The sequence below is a fragment of the Haliotis asinina genome, chromosome 7, assembly GCF_037392515.1.
Source record: "Haliotis asinina isolate JCU_RB_2024 chromosome 7, JCU_Hal_asi_v2, whole genome shotgun sequence".
NCBI lineage: Eukaryota > Metazoa > Mollusca > Gastropoda > Lepetellida > Haliotidae > Haliotis > Haliotis asinina.
In genome coordinates this window covers 48,339,940-48,360,841 of record NC_090286.1, presented here as the reverse complement: position 1 = coordinate 48,360,841, position 20,902 = coordinate 48,339,940, and the positions used below count along the sequence as shown (strand labels likewise).

The 20,902-nt window shown below is 37.6% G+C and overlaps 2 protein-coding genes across 3 annotated transcripts in view; one reads left to right on the top strand and one right to left on the bottom strand.

Annotated features, from left to right (window-relative positions):
• The window catches only part of LOC137292217 (mediator of RNA polymerase II transcription subunit 23-like), a 38,017-nt gene extending 29,156 nt beyond the window's left edge, over positions 1 to 8,861 (bottom strand). For both annotated transcript variants that reach the window (XM_067823790.1, XM_067823789.1), the window contains exons 1-8: positions 8,644 to 8,861; positions 7,918 to 8,037; positions 6,867 to 6,991; positions 6,401 to 6,512; positions 5,502 to 5,600; positions 4,450 to 4,554; positions 2,824 to 2,893; positions 2,601 to 2,713 (exon numbers count right to left, since the gene is read on the bottom strand). In XM_067823790.1, the coding sequence (XP_067679891.1) occupies positions 2,601 to 2,713; positions 2,824 to 2,893; positions 4,450 to 4,554; positions 5,502 to 5,600; positions 6,401 to 6,512; positions 6,867 to 6,991; positions 7,918 to 8,037; positions 8,644 to 8,697 (798 nt within the window). In that variant the 5' untranslated portion in view covers positions 8,698 to 8,861. The remainder of the gene's footprint in view (positions 1 to 2,600; positions 2,714 to 2,823; positions 2,894 to 4,449; positions 4,555 to 5,501; positions 5,601 to 6,400; positions 6,513 to 6,866; positions 6,992 to 7,917; positions 8,038 to 8,643) is intronic.
• A 3,981-nt stretch (positions 8,862 to 12,842) lies between these two features.
• LOC137292227 (myosin regulatory light chain 12B-like) lies at positions 12,843 to 20,726 on the top strand. The gene is made up of 5 exons (XM_067823805.1): positions 12,843 to 12,931; positions 13,944 to 14,166; positions 17,645 to 17,806; positions 18,220 to 18,287; positions 19,378 to 20,726. Exons 2-5 carry the CDS (start codon positions 13,983 to 13,985, stop codon positions 19,477 to 19,479), a joined length of 516 nt encoding a protein of 171 aa, XP_067679906.1. The 5' UTR covers positions 12,843 to 12,931; positions 13,944 to 13,982; the 3' UTR covers positions 19,480 to 20,726.
• Positions 20,727 to 20,902: the final 176 nt, after the last annotated feature.

The window sequence follows — 20,902 nt, the reverse complement described above, 5'->3', positions numbered from 1 at the left end:
TCTGATCAGTGTTCCAGACAGCTAGGCATTATGCATCTCCTCACTTAATACTTTCTGACAAACTTCATCAACCAGCCTTACATATGTCATGATGCTAAAGCTGCTTAATGTGAAATCTCTCCAATTTCTGGCCTGTATTCCATGATTTTGGTCTTTCAAAATATTTTCTGGGTTGATATGATCTAGGCAGCCCCAGTCATGTATGGAATCAACCCATGACCCCCTTCTTTTGTGAAATAGGAGTAAACTCCCATGGTATATACATGATTTGAAAACTTTCTCTATGAAAGCAGAAATGCATTTATGCAAAGCTTTGATGAAGTAGACATGATGTAACTCTTACACCTCTATCAGTGCAGCAAATCTCTTTATTCTTTTGCCATAAAAGATATGTTGGACAGAAAAAAATATTGAGGTTTCATGCAGTTTTATTTTTTTTCTGAGAAGCTACATGTATGTACAGTACATAAATCACAGATTGGCCTAGTGCAGATGCAGACCATTTTTTGTACAGGTTCCACTACACTATATCAGTATCACATGCTGCCCGAGCGAGGACCGTATGGAAACAACTCAAACAGACAGAGGCCTGTGACAGCTGTGATTGGATGAAATAATGTAAGATGTGTATGTGTTTTAAAAGCACATCCACCCTGTTATTAAATCTGACCACAATTTTAAGTATTTAGTGCTGTCATTTTTATCACCATGGGTTATGCTTATGTGTGTACATATATTTTGAAGTAGGTGACATTTGGTGCGGAGCTGGGGGTTGATGTGTTCCGCTTCCTGTGCTTGGCAAATGTGCCGGACAAATTGGCCACAACTTGTGTTTTATTGTAGCTTAGAGGCCAGACTGTGCCCATGTGTACATGGAATGGCTGTTGATAGGCTGGATATTTTTTTTAAAAATATAAGGTTACTATAGAAGTCTATGAGAAAACATTTGGTGTTGTGTAACCTTCTTCAGTCCTTTACTCAGTAACTCACAATACCAAAACTAAAGGAAAACAATAAACTAGCAAACCAAAGTGTGTACATTTACAGTTTCCATGGTGAATAATGAATTACTGAAACTGAAGGGGAAACAAGAATGTCAACTTTTTCAATTTTTCCTACTTTATTCATGCACCTGATTTCTCAGATCATTATATTTCACAGTAATTTATTTTGGAATGCTGTTTAGTATATTAGAGTGTGGTATATTAGAGATAAGGGTTACAAAAAAAAAAAGTCAAAAGATTTCAATACATGTTTACATTTTCATGTTGAATGGATATATACACGCTTCTGTCACTTCATCAGCTTAACATAACTATTGCTTTAACGAGACACAACTGTAATCAAATAAACCGTTACAATGGAAGACTCAAACTTTGAAGACACATTCAAATGCTGAAAAAGAACATGGCTATTTAAGTGCAACAATAATGTGTCATAATCGCATCATCAACTTCATCTTTATGTTAAGCACAGAGGTGCCAGCCCCAAAGTGTTGCAAACAGTAGTTTCAAGGGTCAGTATTTGTCATTTGAAAATAAAATTAGTAGTGAACTGAATATTTATGACGCTAATCAAGAGTGAAGCATTAATTTCACATGTCTCCAACAGCAGATCTCCAAATTATCAGCATTACATTGAGCATGTTGACTGCCTCTCACAAGCATACTTGTGGCATCAATTCTACTTGAGTGAGTGAATTTAGTTTTATGCCACCCTAAGCATTATTCTAGCTATATGGCAGTGGTCTGTAAATAATCGAGTTTGGACCAGACTATCCATCCAACAGCATGAGCATTGATCTGCATAGTTGGGAACTGATATGACATGTGTCAAAGTAGTATATACTATGGGGTTTCTAAATCACTTCAAACAAATATCAATAACAAAGATCTAGACCCCCATTCAAAACACTAAACCCAAAATGACACAACCCGTCTCCTATTCACACAAGCTCACAGTGGACACAGTTTTACCTACTGTTAACCAAGTCAGCGAGCCTAACAACCTGTTCCCATAGTCACCTCTATCAACAAGCATAGTCTTTTTTAGAGGCAAGCATGGACTGCTGGAGACCTTTTCGACCCCAGATCTTCACAGGTCCAATTCTTGTTGAGTTTGCCACAAAAAGTTATTTCATAGTTACATCAGTGGTATTAAATACAAGTTTCACAAGCTGGAAAAAAATAGGCACCAGAAACAAATGTATCCTGGTATTCTTTGGTACAGCCAGGAGACAATTGCTTCTTCTCCCTGTTTTGCCAGCATGTGAAACTTGTTTTAAAATATCACTGATGTAGCTATAGGATAACGCATAGTGGCAAATCCGAGCAGACACTGACACAAGTATAGTTATAGTGGCAGTCAATGTGTTGATTGATGAAAAGATATATTTTTGTATGAATATCTAAATGTTAATGAATTTTCTTCAAATTTCATTGAAATTCTAATGCAATGCTATTGAGGATAAAACTCATAGTGCCTATGATAAATTCGTAGAGGTTGGTATCTCTGTAAGCTGAAGACACTTAACTTCAGGTCATAAAATATCAATTTGTTAGTGTAATTCATGTAAAGCGTAAGTAAGTCGCTTAACTTGCCTTGTCGTAGGGGAGAGGGCCGCTGAGATGGAACCGAAGTGTGGTGGTGTTGAGACGCCATACGTTATTCATGGACATGGAGTGCCCTACTACTGGCAACAGATGACTTCGCCCTGGTTCACAAGAAATACAGTACATTATTTCACCCCAAGACGTTTGATATTTATGGTTTCAAATTTGATGTCATGACCTGTGCTTTTATAGCTGGAGTAAAGATTCTCACCTGCGATGGAGACCATCTGAGCAGCTGGTCGGAAACTGTCCACAAAACTCGACAACATCTTCCCCATACTCTACAAAACATGATACATGTCATTAGAAACTTCCATCTCATCTGATTGTGAATAGAACTCAGGTGTCTTTGCAGGAAGTGACTTTTTAGGGCATGTATAAACATTGGCAGTTATTCGCTTTCGCCTTCATGACAAAAGGGTGGACATTTGCCACAATGTGTTTGGGTGTTTATACAAGAACCCTACTCCCTGAGGAAAGTGACAACCACAAGATGTTCATGTTCAGTTTATTTGATACTTCTAAATATTTATAAAATATTTCATTTCCACTGTCCTCCTTAGCCTATACTCAAGTTTTCCCTGACTAATCTAGCTGAAGTACTTCCAGATGCACTGTTAAAAGTATACAGAGCAATCCACACTGCTGTCAATCTATGTATTGATAGTAGGATGCATCAGTGATCAGTTGTGGTTCATTCCCAGGCAGGCAACATTTTAGTTTCAGCTTTTCGCGCAAAGGTGGAGTAAGGTACTCCTTCATGTTTAGTGTTGTTATAGTAACGTTTATATCAGGGCTTACCAGCGGGATTAGTGTAAAGGTGGCGACTTAATTTGTTCTAATTTCAACATGAACACAGGTCATGGGTTGTAAATGATGAATTAATTATTGATCATAAGAAAAAAGAGTTCACATCAATCACATAAAGCAACAGTGTCTACAGTTATATATAAATATACTGATACAAGAGACATCATTATTCAATTTCTATGACATGGCGAATATAATTTAATGATACAATGATTAGTATGTTAAATGGTACTTTGTACATAATTTTAATGACTAAGCAAATGAGGGACTGTTATTTTGAGCAAAGATCCACATCACTGGAAACACTGACATACATTGAACCAAGTCAGTATGCTTGACCACTTCTAGATTGTTTACAATTTTTGCTCTGAAATGAATCATGAAGCAGAACACTGGAACTTAGTGGAACAAATTTTATCAGCATATAAGTTCAGAAAAAATACTTTGAAAATAATAGCAACAGGTGTTTGCCACTAATATGGCAATGTACCCCACCACTAGAAAAGATACACATTTATAACATATTCACTATGATTTACTTTTTGGTCTCACACAAGATGCCTGAAATGAATGTAGTCTGCATAATCATCCAATGTTGGCAAAATTGAAGACACTGGGTGCAATGTTTTATTAGATATCGCATTTGAAAAGTGACGTTGAAAATAAGGTCAAGGTCACCCAAAATGACGGGTGACTGCTTAATTTCCTTATGTAGGCTGTCACCAAATTTGAAGAAATTGTGTACAACAGTTAATGAGATGTCACATTAACAAGAATCAGGTCGTACACACAGACACTGCTGAATACATAGTCCCCGTTTCGCGTTGTGGTAGTGGATAAATAATCAAACCTTGAATGAGAGCACATATTCACTTAAACCCAAATATTGAAATCAAAATGAAAGTAGAAAGTTTTATTCTACGAACAACAAAACCTGCCAAGAAGGACCGACACAAGCTCAAATGACACTATACTGAATATGAAGTGTATATAGGAATCCCTAGGACTGCCAGGACAGGTATCTCACCCATTGCGGCCATGTGCTGGTATCAGGGCAGACTTTGGTGATCTCATTAATGGCCAGGTATGCTGGTAGGAGACATGCATTTCTGTCCAGGATATATGTCACAACCTGTGGAGGAAGAATAACTTTTGAATGTTTGCTTCATTGGAATGACACCAAGAACAATGTCAAATCAAACAAGAAGTTGTGATCATCAATATCCCCTGCCATAAAGGTCCTGCTTTTTTTAACTCCATCAAGGCATTCATGTCCTTGTAACACATACCAAATTTGTATCCCTATCTGTAACACTTTTTGAGAAAATCTGTTCCCATTGGAAATAATGTGCACCAAGGACTAGATTTCCAAAGCTCTCTTAGTGCTGAGAGAGTAGTAAGTTAACTTACGACTATCTTAGTGCTAAGAGAGCTTTGAAAATATAGGCACAAGTCATGAAACGCATGACAAGGGCCATAAACGCATGAAATGCATGATATATGCCACTGTAAAGAATCATACACAGATTCCGTTTTCGAACTCCATCAAGGTATTAATGTCCTGTAAACACATACCAAATTTTTGGTTAACTATTTATAAATCATACCAAATTTTTGGTTAACTATTTATAAAGATTTTCAAGACAATCTGTACCAGTCTGTAGCCCATGGCTTGTAAAATCCAGTTGGGACAGTAATTTTTTACAGTCATTGGCCCAACTAGCTAGTGAATTTTCATGGGGACATTTTGTAAACATACCACTCTCCCACTTATAAGTTATAATACACATTTAAATCATGCAACATTATGGCCTGATAAAAATGTTCACCATATTAGCAGCCTAATGATAAAACCTGCGGCATGCCAACAATATCGTATTCTCATCTATTTCTCGCCATATGCTTAACTTTCTACATTCAAATTTCGGGCTTGTGAATTATTTTGTAAACTAGTAGTAACTTTAGCCATAGCTAGTCTGACTGGCTACCAAAATGTGGACACAATTTCGCGCCTTGGTTTGCTGACATATGTTGTTCCCCCTGCAAGTGTTGTTAGTTCAGCCACAATGGGATACTCACATCGGTCACCACTTCCACCTCTGGCTGGATGGCCACATTATCTGACGGCAGGGAATTCTGCAACTTATCTAGTATCACCCGCAGCAGATCTCGCACTCCCTGCACAAGGGACAATTCATCATAGTGAAAACCATGCCATAGTCACAGCATTACATTTTTGTTGTTATTTTGTATTTCACATACCAGCTGAAAATACATACTTCCAGGGAGTACCCTTTTGTTGTTACCATGACATTGTTAATCTTGTATACATTCGATGCTCTGTGTATCACGAGCTTCTATCGACCCCTATGATTATCCTTCCAAACCTCTGTTATCCCTTTATTCATTATCATCACTTTATTATAATTAGTCTGACCCGTGAAGGTCCAGGGGTAAAATAGGCCTTCAGCAACCCGTGCTTGCCATAAAAGGCATCTATGCTTGTCGCAACAGGCGACTAACGGGATCGGGTGGTCAGGCTTGCTGACTTGGTTGACACATGTCATCGGTTCCCTTTTGCACAGATTGATGCTCATGTTGTTGATTGCTGGATTGTCTGGTCCAGAATCGATTATATACAGACCACCGCCATATAGCTGGAATATTGCTAAGTGCGATGTAAAACTAAACTCACTCACTCACTATTAATTAGTCTTATGGTGTATCTACTAGTATATCACCTGTTCTCTTTCTGTACCATTCAGACTTAAAAATGATACAAGAACTTGTAACAGAACATTGGGCTCGAGAATTAAAGAAGTTGTCATCCATATATACTTGTTCAATGAGAAATAGTTTCATCATTTTCAATAACTTCTTGTGTTATCAATACTATTTACATAATCAATCCACTTTATCTCATAAATACCAAATACTTAACTCAATATTAATGCATTCCCACCATTCCTTGAACTCACCTTGTAGTCCACTCCTCCGATAATCTTCCTAATGAGCTTGAAAGTAGCATTCCACAACAGAGGCTGGCTGTAGCTTAGTCCATCACATGTCAGTAAAGCCTCACAGATAGATCTAGAATAATGCATCATGTTATTACACACGTATATTAATTCTATTTCTGCTTATTGCTGCACAGTAGAAAAAATTGATACACAAAAGCCATATTTCTGTAAGTAAAATACGGATACACTACCATCTTAAGACTGTTTATAGATCTAAATCATCAAAATGAGAGTTCACTTTGATCAATAATCTGGTATTTCTCATGCAGTGTTGTCTACTTTAAAGAATACTAACCAGTATGACCGTGGCTATATTCATTCAAGACACTAAAGAGGATATTTGACTCCCTGTTTACACAAACACTGGGATATAGTTTTGCCCATGATTGTTGATTCCTTTAACGTTTGAATGCAGATTCAGTACCTTGGAGCTACAACACAGTTCTCCACCATTGATTCCAACAGGTCACACAGAAGATTCACTCGGCTGGCATTGCACTGGCGGTGTAACAAATCTACAAATGTGCGTAGACCAATGTCTTGTGATTCCTGCAACAATTAAAACACAATACAATATATATGGCCTTGCATGTACGCAAATATTTGTTATGAAACATTTCAAAACGTTTTCAAAATGGGTTGGGGCAATTCACATAGTCATTTAAACACATATTTATGATTCTGTGAGAAATTCTTATGAAACTTCTCTTATCAAACAAACTAGAACAAGCTGGTATACATCACATCGTAATGGTTACACACATTAATAACTCTGCTGATAAACACAAGGATTCACAGCAAATGTTTCAATAAGCCTGGTAATCAAAAAATCTCATGAGATTCTCAATGTATTGACATCTTAATCTGCAAGATTAGACACCTGTCTGCATATCTGCAAATTACATTACTCATTGAAAGCCGAAGTCAAAGAAAATTCTGTGCAGTCTTGAAAGCTCAGCTAATAACAGTCGTCATAATAACTCTTAAAGTCTACCTGTCTCATCTGGTGGCAACTAGTTTTGGCATGTTTTGGAACAGACTGATATGTTGCAGAAGGACTCTCTTAATCTTGGCTACACACATACATTGTTGGGAGGAAAGTTTTGTTGTACACTCTGTGATCAGAAGACCTAAAGAGGTTTCCCTAGGAGCTTTTTGGGAACAGGGTGCATTTACAATAGATCTGGATTTCAGCCACTGCTTTTACAACCAAACTGTTTGAACAGTATCATAATAATATTGACTTGATCTTGACACCAGAAATATGTTAAATTTTGAAGCCTAAAACCATGTGTAGTCTCCTGCATTTCGAAGTAACCGTACTGTCGACAATGCACAATTTCAAACTAGCCTGTAGTATGCAGCATACCAACCTGTGGTGCTCTCTGTCTGCCATACACAGAATACTGACCTGTGGTATTGTCTGCCATTGAGTTAACCAACCTGTAGTATTGCCTGCCATACAGTATACTAACCTGTGGTATTGTCTGCCATAGCTTCTTCAGTTTTTCTACACTGTACTTGCTGTTCCAGGCATCATTTTCTTCACTGTGAACAATTATGTTGCAGAATGCCTCCTCAATGGCATGACTTCTCTGTAAGAAAATGAAACTGACAGCTGTATAATGAAGCATGTAATTGTACATAGATATTTACACACATATTAGACCCTGCTAAGTGCCTTGATTTGATCAAATGCAAGAAACTTAAGGGTTTCACCTGGTAATCATGGAGGTTCTCCCAAGATGGACCAAAACCAACTTTGGTGAGTCACTGACACTAAACTGGTCAATAAAAGGTTTTGTTTTTCACATTGATTGTGTTGTTACAAGATGTATTATAACAGTGAGGTGAAGCAATCAACTGTAATTTGTTTGAAAATAATGACAAACAGGGGTACAAAACATCTACAAGCATAAAGAAACACAACATAAATAGTTCTTTTTTATTTTTAAGATAAATAAAAGGTGTCGTTTTCGGTACATGAAATAAATGACGTTTTACTTATGTGCCGGTATTTATTGTCCTTAGCATAGTAGTCTGGAAGAGTGGCGTCTGCTAATTATGTAAAAAATCAGGAAACTACTGCAGCTCCACTGGCACGAGTCTTCAAACCAATTTACGTTACTGCGAACGCAGAATTAATTCTACTTTCGATCCCGCGACAGTACTCTAACAATGCACTCATTTGTTTTGCTTACCAGCAAGTCCGAAATCACATCAGTGACACGTTCTTCAACAGAATTTGCGCTCATCTTGACAATACAATTCAAACAGAAACTAGGAACACATGGGTAGAAAAGACTGCGCAAAGATTAGTGTGCATCACGCGGTTCATATTTTTTCACGTTTTGATACTTTTGCTTTTGTGCAAACTTTGTTTTGCCGCCATCTTGAAAACCACGACTTCCGCTTCCGTGTACATCATGCACTAATGAAATATTGAAACGAATCTTTTTAGAAACAGAACCTTATATATAAACATTATGTCTATGCTGTGGTAAATGTATCGAAAACTTACGTTGTATTTCAAGTGATAATGGCGATTTAGGTGGCAAAACAGCAATAATGACTGAACATAACGGCAGTGAGAGAAACATGTATTCAACTTTCAAGAGGAAACCGGATAGCTTATCACTTTTCGAAAAAAATCTAGTTTGAAGAGATATTTATATCCGTCGGAGCAATGAGTCATCCAGGCTTGGCGAAAATGTAATAATGACATGAAAGAGTGTGTATTGGACAAAAATATGACTTTGGACAAAGCCATGCATCATAACAACTGACAACCATTAAAGCAGCAGGCTTGTTTCATAAGAAATATGCACAGGCATTTGCTGTGTTCTTGGGTGAATAGGTGTAATCATTTTTTTTTATGTAAGAAAATTTTCAGATTTCTCTACCAATGGCAAAGTCATTGTTTTTAGTTTACGGAATCAAATAAATCAACTGTGTGTTTTTATTATCATAGATAATAAACCAGGGTAGCTACCAAAATTTACCTATGGCATTTGCTGTCACAACTGGGCCAACACTCAAAACTATCTAAATATAAAGCGTTGCAATCTTTCGGACTGAAACAAATGGCTTGCTACGTCCCTGTAGACGTAATATTTTCACATAACATGATTAAATGTCGACGTGAAAAACACAGAAATAGCATCAAATTGGAGCAGTCACTATACCACCCAAGCATCCGAAAAAAAACTACACTGCTGGGCTATTTTGTTGCTTTGTTATTTTGTTATTTTCAAATAAAGGCATATGATGGGCATCCGGCCTCCTGACTGTTTAGGTGAAGAAATTCTGCTAATATGGACCGGAGCCCAGTCCCTTTGTCCGTCACGGTCGAGGGAGTGGGGGCTGACCAATTTTGAGTTTGGTTTCTTTCTTAGACCGTTGGCGAGAAACATTATTCGCTCCGCATCAGTGCCCCTTTAAAACTATTTTACGTATTTTTCAGAATGTTCAGTACAGTGAAAGTAACATTTCATACTTTAGCTACCAATCAAGTTAATACAATGATAGCTGAATCAAAAAGAAAGAACGTAAGCATTTTGGTTTGCATGATTGGTGAAAACCGAACAATGAATGTATGATGAAAATAATATGAAAATACAGACGCTCTTCGGTTTATTAGACAAAACAATGGCCATATTATAATTACCAGATTTAGTTGTCCCGCACCAAACAACAACTATAACAGACAGAATGAGTGTGTCATTCTGAAAGTTGAACTTCTTTGTCATCTCTTTCACGCGGAAATTCTTCAATGAACAAAACAAAGTTGTTCACCTCTTTATTCATAGATAATTCATAGATACAATGTATATACACCTTGTTGTTGTTGTTGTTCTTGTTGTTGTTGAGTATTTTACAGTTATCACCTATCAACTGGTTACTTACCATGACAAAACTGCAGCCTTGCCCATTTTTATGTTCAGGTATGGACAAACACTTGGCAGCACCACATGTATAGTTATGCACTTTGGGGGGATTGTAATACGTTTATAATCACCAGGGTGAAATATACTACATGTACCTTTTGACGCAGAACGAATACAGTTTAACAAAAAGAAACGAAGGGCACACATGCTGAATTATTAATATATAAGTGTGTCAGATTCTGTTTATCGTATAAAATCATACGTCAGTACTTCCCTAGTTTGTGACTGGTTAAATAAAGTGAGTTAAGGTATATAACCACTTTATTGATATTCCTACACAGTGTATGCAGTTTTAAAGAATGTTAATAACGCGGTTATGGTAAAAATAATTGATCCAGGTTGAATTTCAATGACTAATTGACAGAAAATTTCGCAAAATATCAACATGTTCCATTGGTATCCAAGCTCATGGAGGTCTGACCTCCCAGATACCTTGAATATAATGTTAGCTATTATTGGCAGTTGTTGCGGTGTTAATAAACAGAAGACATTATGTGAGTGCCCATGTCTGACATACTGTGTTTATGACACGAGTGTCTAAATGTTCGTATTTCCCAAGCGAGAGCGAGATATATATAAGTTATCACGCGAGTGTGTTTTGGGATGGTTAATATCCTACACTGCCGGAATAAACATTGTATATTTAGCGAGCCTTGGAGAGCTATATACATGGTGTTTATTCCTAATGCAGGTTATTAACCATCCCAAAGCACACGAGTGTGATAACCTATTTATCATACAATGTCATTCTACTTTAAAATTTTAAAACATGTGATTTCATTTGCCCCTGATCATGAAACCCAACCGAAAATATCCGTTGGATTTATCCTGCCGAGAACACTACCCATTGTATGATATAAATCGGTATTTAGGCACGAGTGTCGTAAAAATAGTATGATATGGGCACGAATATGTTATTCTGTTTATTACCGAAGTCGTTAAATTGAGGAAAATAGACCCAAATCTATTTTCACACGCAGATTGGATACCCGCCGCATGTAGGACGCAACGTCATAGAAGAAACATGACTTCAGAGCATTGTTCCTGACGTCACGTTATTAGGAGCAAATGATATTTTGCCCCAGGACATCCTATGAAAAATATGCACCCCGACATGTTCGCCTTTGTAAGTAATAAGCACATTTATTGTCTTGGTTGGTTTATTCAACGACAATATTATAATATGATCTGCCCGGTGGCCGCAGGCAGTATTCAAGCTGTATGGCGGCGGTCTGTAAATGATTATGTCTGGAAATGGCAATTCGGCGATCAACAGCATGAGCACTGATCAACGCAATTGAGATATAATATGTGTTCACCAAGTCAGCGAGCTTGACCACCCGAATCCGTTCGTCGCTTCTTGTGACGAGCATGGTTTACTGATGACCAACTATAGAGTGAAATGGACAAGCATTTGCCCAACGTAACAGCTGATCAGCGGACTCCAAACAAGGAAGTAACCGTACTGTCTGTGACTGTCTAATCTGGTTCTTTACAACTTTCAATCCGGAGTCCATAAAAACGAGGTGCAAGGTTCTCGCTTTTATCGAATACAAATCCTCTTTGGACTCCTAGTAAAAATGACGACAGAACCCCATGCTTGTAGATAGAAACGTGGGCCTTGACTTGGCGTGCTCAATGAATATTGTTTTGTGTGTCATTATGTGGCGTGGTGGTGGCGAGTGGTCCTGTGCGAAGTGCTCAGGTCACCATCAGTAGAAGTTAAGCACCGTCGAGCTCGGACAGTCTTTGGATGGGTGGCCGTGTTTGGTAGTTTAACTCCTGAGAGTTTCTAGGACTTCGGTCCTGCCCCACGACGAAGCACATGGGAAACATGTGGTCTCACCTTAGGCAGGTGAGTTTGTTCAAATTTGCCTCTGTTCACCCAGCAGAAAATGGGTACCCGGTGAGATAGAGTCTTGTGACTATAACCTTCTAGCGCTTAAGAGGGCAGCTTGGGTTATCCGGAGTAATGATAATCAGATTCTGATTAGAGCGTCCAGTGAGCAACTGGTCAGATGGATACTAGGCGCTATATAAGTGAATTATTATCATTATCATTATGTCATTATGGTCAGGCTCGCTGACTTGGTTAACACATGTCATCGGTTCCCAATTGCACAGATCGGTGCTCATGCTGTTGACCCCTGGATTGCCTGGTCCAGACTTAAATATTGCCGAGTGCGGCGTAAAACCAAAGTCACTAACTCATTACGAGTGACAAGTGATCTGACCTTAACATTTCCAGCGAATATGTTATTTTACGAACGCTTCTACTTTTGTTGCTTGTCTAAGAATTTATTGAAACATGGAATTTAATTCATCTTGTCTATGTCCACGAATAAAGTGGCATGTGGATCCAAATAACTCTTTGTCCGCTATACTTTTAAAATTCCAAGCCCATAGTAATGACGTCATTCTACCTATCCCATACAGGAATGTTATGTTACCGCATTTCTAACGAAAAGCTACGGTAGGACATCACGCCGCGCATGTGCAGTTAGATTTCCGTTCAACGACTAACAGTCTCGGCGACTTGCAGGTGGGTGCGACTTTAAACCAAATATTATTCTTTACTACATTTCGTCCTGGTTGCAAGCCTTTCGTTTAAGCTGAATAATTGAATTTGGTGTGTGTGTACGCAGAATTAGCTTTCACTATCGTATATAATACATAATTATTGTTGTGGAAATGGATTGAATTTGTGACCTAATTTAGCTTCCGTCTGGATGTTTGTCATTCATTGAATACGAGATATGAATCACTCGGATGTGACGTTCCTTAAATCAAGGTTACTTTTGACCAAATACGGCGTTTCTCTTAGAATGTTACTGTTTTGCATCAGAACAGTTGCTGTACAATCTTAAGCTGACTTCCTGGTAGTATTTAATGATTAGACCATGACACCTGCGATCTTCGCCTAAAGCAGGTGGTCGGTCAGGTTGGACGACTAGTGAACAGTTGACATTGCTTTAGCCTTTGGCTAAATTGCCATTCACCTCAAATAAGGTGATTGATTCAAGAACACATCATTATTCGTTGTTGTGAACGGCTGGGCAGGTATAAACAGTTCTCTTCATCCGTACCCTTCTTGTTGTGGACTAAACCTCTTACCAATAATTATTTTATATTGATTAGAAAGTGATAACCTTCCTTCCATATTTTTCTAACAGTGTATGTCTTGCATGTATGAATAATGTCCAGTAAGAGCCCCGGCCGTAACCCCAACTTTAATGTATTCCATTTTTCAGAGTTTAGGGATTATGGCCAGGTTTAGGCGTTTTGTTAAATAACATAAGCGTATATTCTTCGGCATAGAAATTAAAATGATTAAAAACAAATACAGGGGCCAAGAATGGAAATCTTATGTTTACTTTCATTCATTGAAAGTAGGCATATTAACTGGATCTGCTTTGAACATTTTTTGTCTTCTAGCAAATGAAACCTACCGTAGATCCAAAGGATGAGTTGGTCCTGTGTATTTTACAGAGTGTGAAAAATAAATACATAAAGATAAATAAAATGCATGCCAAACTGTTTCTTTTTTTCTTCAGATCTTTCTTTTCGTATTCTTGTGTCTGCTAATCAACAAAATGTCAAGCCGAAAGACCAAGGCAAAGACCACCAAGAAGAGGGCCCAGCGTGCCACTTCCAATGTCTTTGCTATGTTTGACCAAGCTCAGATCCAGGAATTCAAAGAGGCTTTTAATATGATAGACCAGAACCGAGATGGTTTTATTGACAAGGAGGATTTGCATGATATGCTGGCATCAATGGGTATGTAATAAGTGTTTATATATATATATATATTTGTTCTTAAGGACGTTGAAGTGGTTATTGATGAAATAATATGCATGATTTGATGTGGTCTGTTCTGAAACATGAATAAGAAATCATCTATTTTAATGAAAAAGGTAAATTGTAGTTTTGTAGAAACTTTCCAACCAGCAGGTTGAATTCATATGTCGGTGTATTGTCCATCTTATATTCGCCATTGTAAATTGTAAAAATTGTGATTTTTTATTTCGTCTTCTGAAAGATGTTGATGGTGTAAAACTTTCAAATTTCTCAGTCATAAGCTGGGTTTGATGTTCTGCCAACTTGTTCATCAAATGAATTATCACTTTCCAAAATAATAAGCTAGTTTGAGAATAGTATGTATTGATATGATATGGCAAGTATCTCCTTTGGCAGTTGTTTTTTGGTATACATTCATGCTCACCTTTTTCTGTCATAACCACTACAAAAAGAACAAAACAAAAAAAATATGTGTGAGTAAGTAGGGTTATGGATGAGCAAATAACTTATATTCAGATAAAACATGCAGTGTTCAGTCCAAACATGCTAACTATTAATGTCCCCCAAACAAAATTCATAACATTACTTTATATTTCATATGGTCTGTTTGACTACTATTAGACTGATCAGGGATGGAACTAATTCTTGGATTGCTAATGTACCTCGGTACAGTGGCACTTGTAAAATCACTTGTCATGATAAGTTGTCCACTATACTAGCTGATTTTCTTGTTGGTTATTTAAATAAATAACATAATTAACAAGGGAAAGTCCACTGGACACCGGCACTGCGTGATATACAAATTAGCTTGCCTGACAGAAATAAACACTAGACTTGGATGTCAGGCAATGGGTTATTTCCCCCCCTTCTGATTTTTGTCATGATTTTTCCAAAACAAAGCCATTTCTGGAGACCCCCTGCCTTGATATTTCTGGAATATTGCTAAAAACGGTGTAAAACCGTATTTGCTTACTCACTTACCAAAACAAAATGCACAACCCCGACTTCTGTGTAGTGTCAAGAGGACCCGTGAAGGTCCCAGGGTAGAATAGGCCTTCAGCAACCCATGTTTGCCATAAAAGACGACTCATCTTGTTGTAAGAGCTGACTAACGGGATCGGGTGGTCAGGTCAGGTAGCTTTGTGGTTAGCACGTATGAATGTCTTCTCGATTTTGCCACTACGACTTTTTTCGTAGCTATATCAGTGGTATTTTAGAACACGTTTCACAGACTGGCAAAATAGGCTTAAGAAGCAATCATCTCCTCGTAACAAAGAACGCCAGGTTGACTTTTGTTTTTAGTGCCTATTTTGCCAAAATGTGAAACTTGTTTTAAAATACAAGCTCATTTTTGGTGTCCCGTGTGCTGATATTGCTGGAATATTTATAAAAACTAAGTCACACACTCATTCACTCACTTAGTTTAAAAATCTGATTTAGTAAATCCCATAGTGATGTTTGGTGATGTTGTCAAAAGGTTCGGGCAAAAAATTCTGTCTTACTAAAACACCACCAACTCGGTGGGAGCTACTGCCAAAAACCTTTCCTGTACATCATCTTATTAGACTTTTGGCTTATTTATAATGTTTTTAACATACTAATTTATTAGTTCTGAAAACATTTCTATGAATATGGTACATCGCCTATCATGCTACCTCCGTATTTCAATGTGTGATTCAGCTTGGTACTGTGTCATGTGTATCATGGCAAGATTGAAGATTTATATTTCAAATGTGGAAGTCTTGTTTGTTGCTGTATATATCACAAGTATAATTAAATTTGCATTACTCACTTGGACTGCAGAAAATAGTTTATGTTGGTGAACAGATATATACTGTAATAAATTAAGGGTTTCGTGGTTGGCTGCACATATATCAACACAGGCTAATTGTCCTGCACGTATCTGTTAACCATTGCAAAACTGGTTTGATCTAGCTTTATGAAAAGAAATAATCTGACATACATATTAACTTTGGCTACAGTCACACCCGTCAAAGGCATTGACAAACGGAGATATCATATATGTTTTATTTCCTGGTTATGAATATGTTTGGAATATATTTATATCATGTGTAAATAATTAATAACACTTCCTTCCATGCACAAACTGTGTTCCTGGTGACAATAAATGCACTGATTAGAAACTTTGGTGCTGATTGTGTATGATTTCACTTTATCACTGCCTGAACCAGGTGCAACCGAGAGAATTTATCAAGTTGCACCATCAAAATATTGCCTGCTTCAGGCTATAATTACTTTCATTGCTGCCATTGACAACAGATGATTCTTTGTCAGGAGAGTGAGAAGGGTATTCATGACCAACCTCACCATCTCCTGATAGCTCTCATTACTTAATGGTTGAGGTTGGGTAGCCTAGTGGTTAAAGCATTCACTCTTCAGACGGAAAGCCTGGATTTGATTACCCACATGTTCACAATATATGTAACCCATATCTGGTGTTCACTGCTGTGATATTAGTGGAATATTGTTAAAAGAGGTGTGAAAAAACCCAACTCACTCACACCTACATTACTCAATGACCGGAAATGAAAGGATGTTTCGATTGTTGCCTTTTTATTACTTAAAACTGCTGCCATGCACTTGTGGTGGAAAATGTTACTTGCATTGGGTGCAACAGAGGTAGTTATAATTTACTTGTACTAGTGCAAACTGGAAAAGGCAAAATCATTCGCTGCTGTATAAGGCAGTATTTTGAAAAAAATAATTGAATAGCTAAATCTGAAAATGCATTTGGATTTCTTGACCATTAGCCCTTAATTTTTGGCCATCACAGTCTAAGCAACTGAGTCTAATAAAACCTAGTAGAAGGTCGCGTCATGTAACCTTTGAGTGACCAATGACCGTCCAATCAAACGCGAGACGGTTAACCAATCAGACAAAGGCTACTATTTGGGGATCGGGGGGACCTTCAAAATATTCAGGTCCCTGACACAGATCTCTCTACAAACAAAAATCCGCATATAACACAATTAATTGACCTGTGGTATATACGCTTTTGGGTTTCTATTGACATGGTTACCATTAGCTAATATTTCTGCAAGATGACATCTTTGAATATTGCCCAAAACACCATTTTCAGAAACTGTTTACTCAAAGTTGTCATGGTTGTATGTACACTGTGTGCTTCACCCGGAAGCAAGCGTACGCTAAATAGCATTCGGAATCATTCAGGTACGAACCTTTTCAAGATACAAAGTTCAAAAGGTATGTGCGAATGTGCACTTTCGCGATTTGGTAAGCTGTGTTCTGATTGGTCAGTCTGAAAGGTTACCTGACGCGACCTCCCATAAGGTTTTGTTAGACTCTGTAGTGGAGTGTAACGAAAAGTACTGAGGATAGATTTACTTAGACTGTGGCCATCACAAATTTCTATGTCAGTTTAAATTCCAAACACCGCATTGATAGGTTTCTGTTATATTTTTGTGTTTGTTTCAAGGTAAGAATCCAACAGAAGCTTATCTCGATGAAATGATGAATGCTGCACCTGGACCAATTAACTTCACGATGTTTCTCACCATGTTCGGAGAGAAACTGAATGGAACTGACCCTGAAGATGTCATTAAGAATGCATTTGCCTGTTTCGATGAGGACAGTACAGGTATATTAAGTTGTATTTGATGGCACTAAGTTATGTAAAGTGGTCAGGGTTTTTTTTACTTGTAACATCTATATCATCTTGCATATCACAAACGGGTCCAATCGTGTACAGATGCATCCTTGAAGATCCTGTTTTGAACAAGGTCCTCAGCAACTCATGCTTGTCACAGTCCTCTACAGAATCAGATGGTTAGCCCAACTTGAATGACAAATGTCATCTTATCCAAATTGTGAAGATTGATTCCATACTGTTGATCACTGGAGAGACTTGATTATTTACAGGCCTCTGCCTCGTAGCGAAAGTATTGCTGATAGTGGCATCGAATAGCAAACAGACAAAAACATGAAGTATAGATGCAAATGTTTTATCCTGAATGTTGCTGTCAGATGTTTACTTGGTAATGTTCATTGCAGGCCTCATCCCGGAAGAAAGGTTAAGGGAACTGCTGACAACCATGGGGGATAGGTTTAATGATGAAGATGTAAGTATGAGATGTTGTCAGTTCATCTCCAGATCGGATACAATATGGCTTTTCTGAAAGTTGGGACTCTGCATCAGAATAGGTCCACATGATCCATGCTTATCCAAGTTACTAAGATATTAGGTCTTAACAAACACATACTGTTGTGATATGGACCCGTGAAGCTCCTGAGGTATAATAGGCCTTCAGCAACCCATGCTTGCCATAAAGGGAGACTATGCTTGTCGTAAGAGGCGAGTAATGGGATCGGGTGGTCAGGCTCGCTTGGTTGACAAATGTCATCGGTTCCCAATTGCGTAGATCGATGCTCATGTTGTTGATCATTGGATTGTCTAGTCCAGACTTGATTATTTACAGACTGCCGCCACATATCTGAAATATTGCTGAGTGCGGCGTAAAACTAAACTCACTCACTACTGATGTGATATGACTGAAAATGCTTATTTCAGTGTTAAACTTCATTCACTTTGACTGCCTCTTTGGAGTCATGTGCATAAATTCTGACTGCAAAGAATTATTAATGAAGAAACCATGTCCATGGTCTAAACAGATCACATGACCCTAAAAGATGGTGTGGATTATTTTCCTGCCTGAAGCCATGAAACAGGACTGGGCAGCTCAAGATTGTCTTCATGGTGTATCCAAAGAACAACATCTCTTGTTGTCACAGTGGACTAGCTCTTTAAAACTAGCACAAGCTGTAGCACAAACACATGGACATACATGTCACTATGTAAATGTAATTTAGCAAAGTTAATCCCTTTTTCTCTTCACATAACTCATTACTGAAGATAGGGTACAATGAGGAAAGCCATTTCAATTTCTGGTGTCCCTCCCAGTGATATGCTGGAATATTGCTAAAAACATTGTAAAGCTAAATTATCTCACTCACTGTTACTGAAGATAAAGGCTTACTCTGATTTAATGCATGCACTGTCATCGCACTGTCTCAAAAATATGTTCAACTTTCAATAGTAATTTAAGGATTTTGTCATGAAATGATGGTTGACATTTGAAAAAGTGCATGAACAAGCGGTTTCATAGTGAAAAAACGGTTTAATGGTGCTCTAATTAATGCTCTTTTTTCCAGGTAGATGAAATGTTTCGGGACGCACCTATCAAGAGGGGTAACTTCGACTACATAGAGTTCACACGGATTTTGAAATATGGGAAAAAGGAAAATGATGAATGAACTTTGGTGCTATTTACTTTTGGAACAACACCTTTGTACAGCACTCCAAAAACAAGAGGGGCATTGACAATACTTTAGGCCTGTCCTTAGCGGACTGATAGGAAATGCAGATGTACCTTCTTTGTCCTTAGCTTGTTAAGGAAGATACTGGACTTCATAATCCTCATGTTATGATTATTTGTCTTATAATTATCCAAGTAGCTAGAACATATGAGGCTTTTACTCTGCCTTAGTCAATCAAACTCTTATATTCCTCATCTTTACTCGTACCCCTGATGAAGCAGAGATAATGGGTGCAGTGTAGGTGATGTTACCTCTGCTGATGACGTTTTGGTGTGTCTGTTTCACTTGTAGCCATTTATCTCTGCTTCTTCAGAGGAATATATATTTGTGTTCATTCTAATCCCATTTATTTCTTATATACTCTTTTCTGTCATGTCTCATTCACTGCTTTGTCTGCTTTAAGATCTGTTCATTTTCTGTTTGTTCACATCTGCCTGTTATCCCACAGTAACTGGAGAAAAGACCTTTGAAGTAATGCCAATGTATGAACCAGGGTGAAAGTAATAAGGATATTATGATTTCATAATTGACTTGGTGGAACATGGTTACATCTCTTGCTCTCTTGTTAATTCTGATCTTTATTTGTACTTATCATGAAATCATATCATTGAGGTTAAGACTATCAAATTATGATGCTAGTGTTGACGAGTATGACATTAGTATTGTTCTGTACTAAACATTTCAGAAACAGGATGACACTATTTCTTACTCGGTAATCCATTTTGAAGCTCTCGTCATGCTTCATTTCTGTGCATATTTTGAGAAGTCAAGTGTCATTGCTGTAAGCATTAGAAGCTAAACAATGTTATTCTGGTCTCTTTGTTCTATACTTTCCCATATAATTTGCTTCATGATTAAGTGACTGGTGCCTCAGACGATTCGATTCCCTTCCTCTTTCATACATTAAAAGTGAATTTATGATTTGTAATGTGAACATTCCATGATGAAACGTTTTTCCACACTGAGTTAATACTTAAGTGCTTCATTTTCTGATGTTAAATCAATTTGTTGATTGGTTTTTGGGATCATGTGCATATGCTTCAAATTATTTTAAAGAAACCCATTAAGGGACCAACGACATTGATTTCAGGATGCATTTTGTCTGGACAAATAATTGTTGCACGTCATATGGTATTCCATACATTACCATTTTATATTTACTGAATAAAAGTTTGCTTATTAAATCCTTCGATGTTTGCCTTAAGTGTCTTCACTATAAATGAAAGACATGCCTCCATTTGGTATGTTCCGAGTGTTATCAGTCAGTTGTACTTGGTTATAAAGCAGACTGCAATCTTCCAGTGATAATGCAATCTCTTCAAGATCTTGGGTTGGAATGGAAACCAAACACTGCATTCAG

Coding starts and splice junctions, on each gene's coding strand:
- LOC137292227 (XM_067823805.1), top strand. CDS start 13,983: ATGTCAAGCCGAAAGACCAAGGCAAAGACCACCAAGAAGAGGGCCCAG. Junction 14,167..17,644: donor TGATATGCTGGCATCAATGG/GTATGTAATAAG, acceptor GTTTGTTTCAAG/GTAAGAATCCAACAGAAGCT. Junction 17,807..18,219: donor TTTCGATGAGGACAGTACAG/GTATATTAAGTT, acceptor TGTTCATTGCAG/GCCTCATCCCGGAAGAAAGG.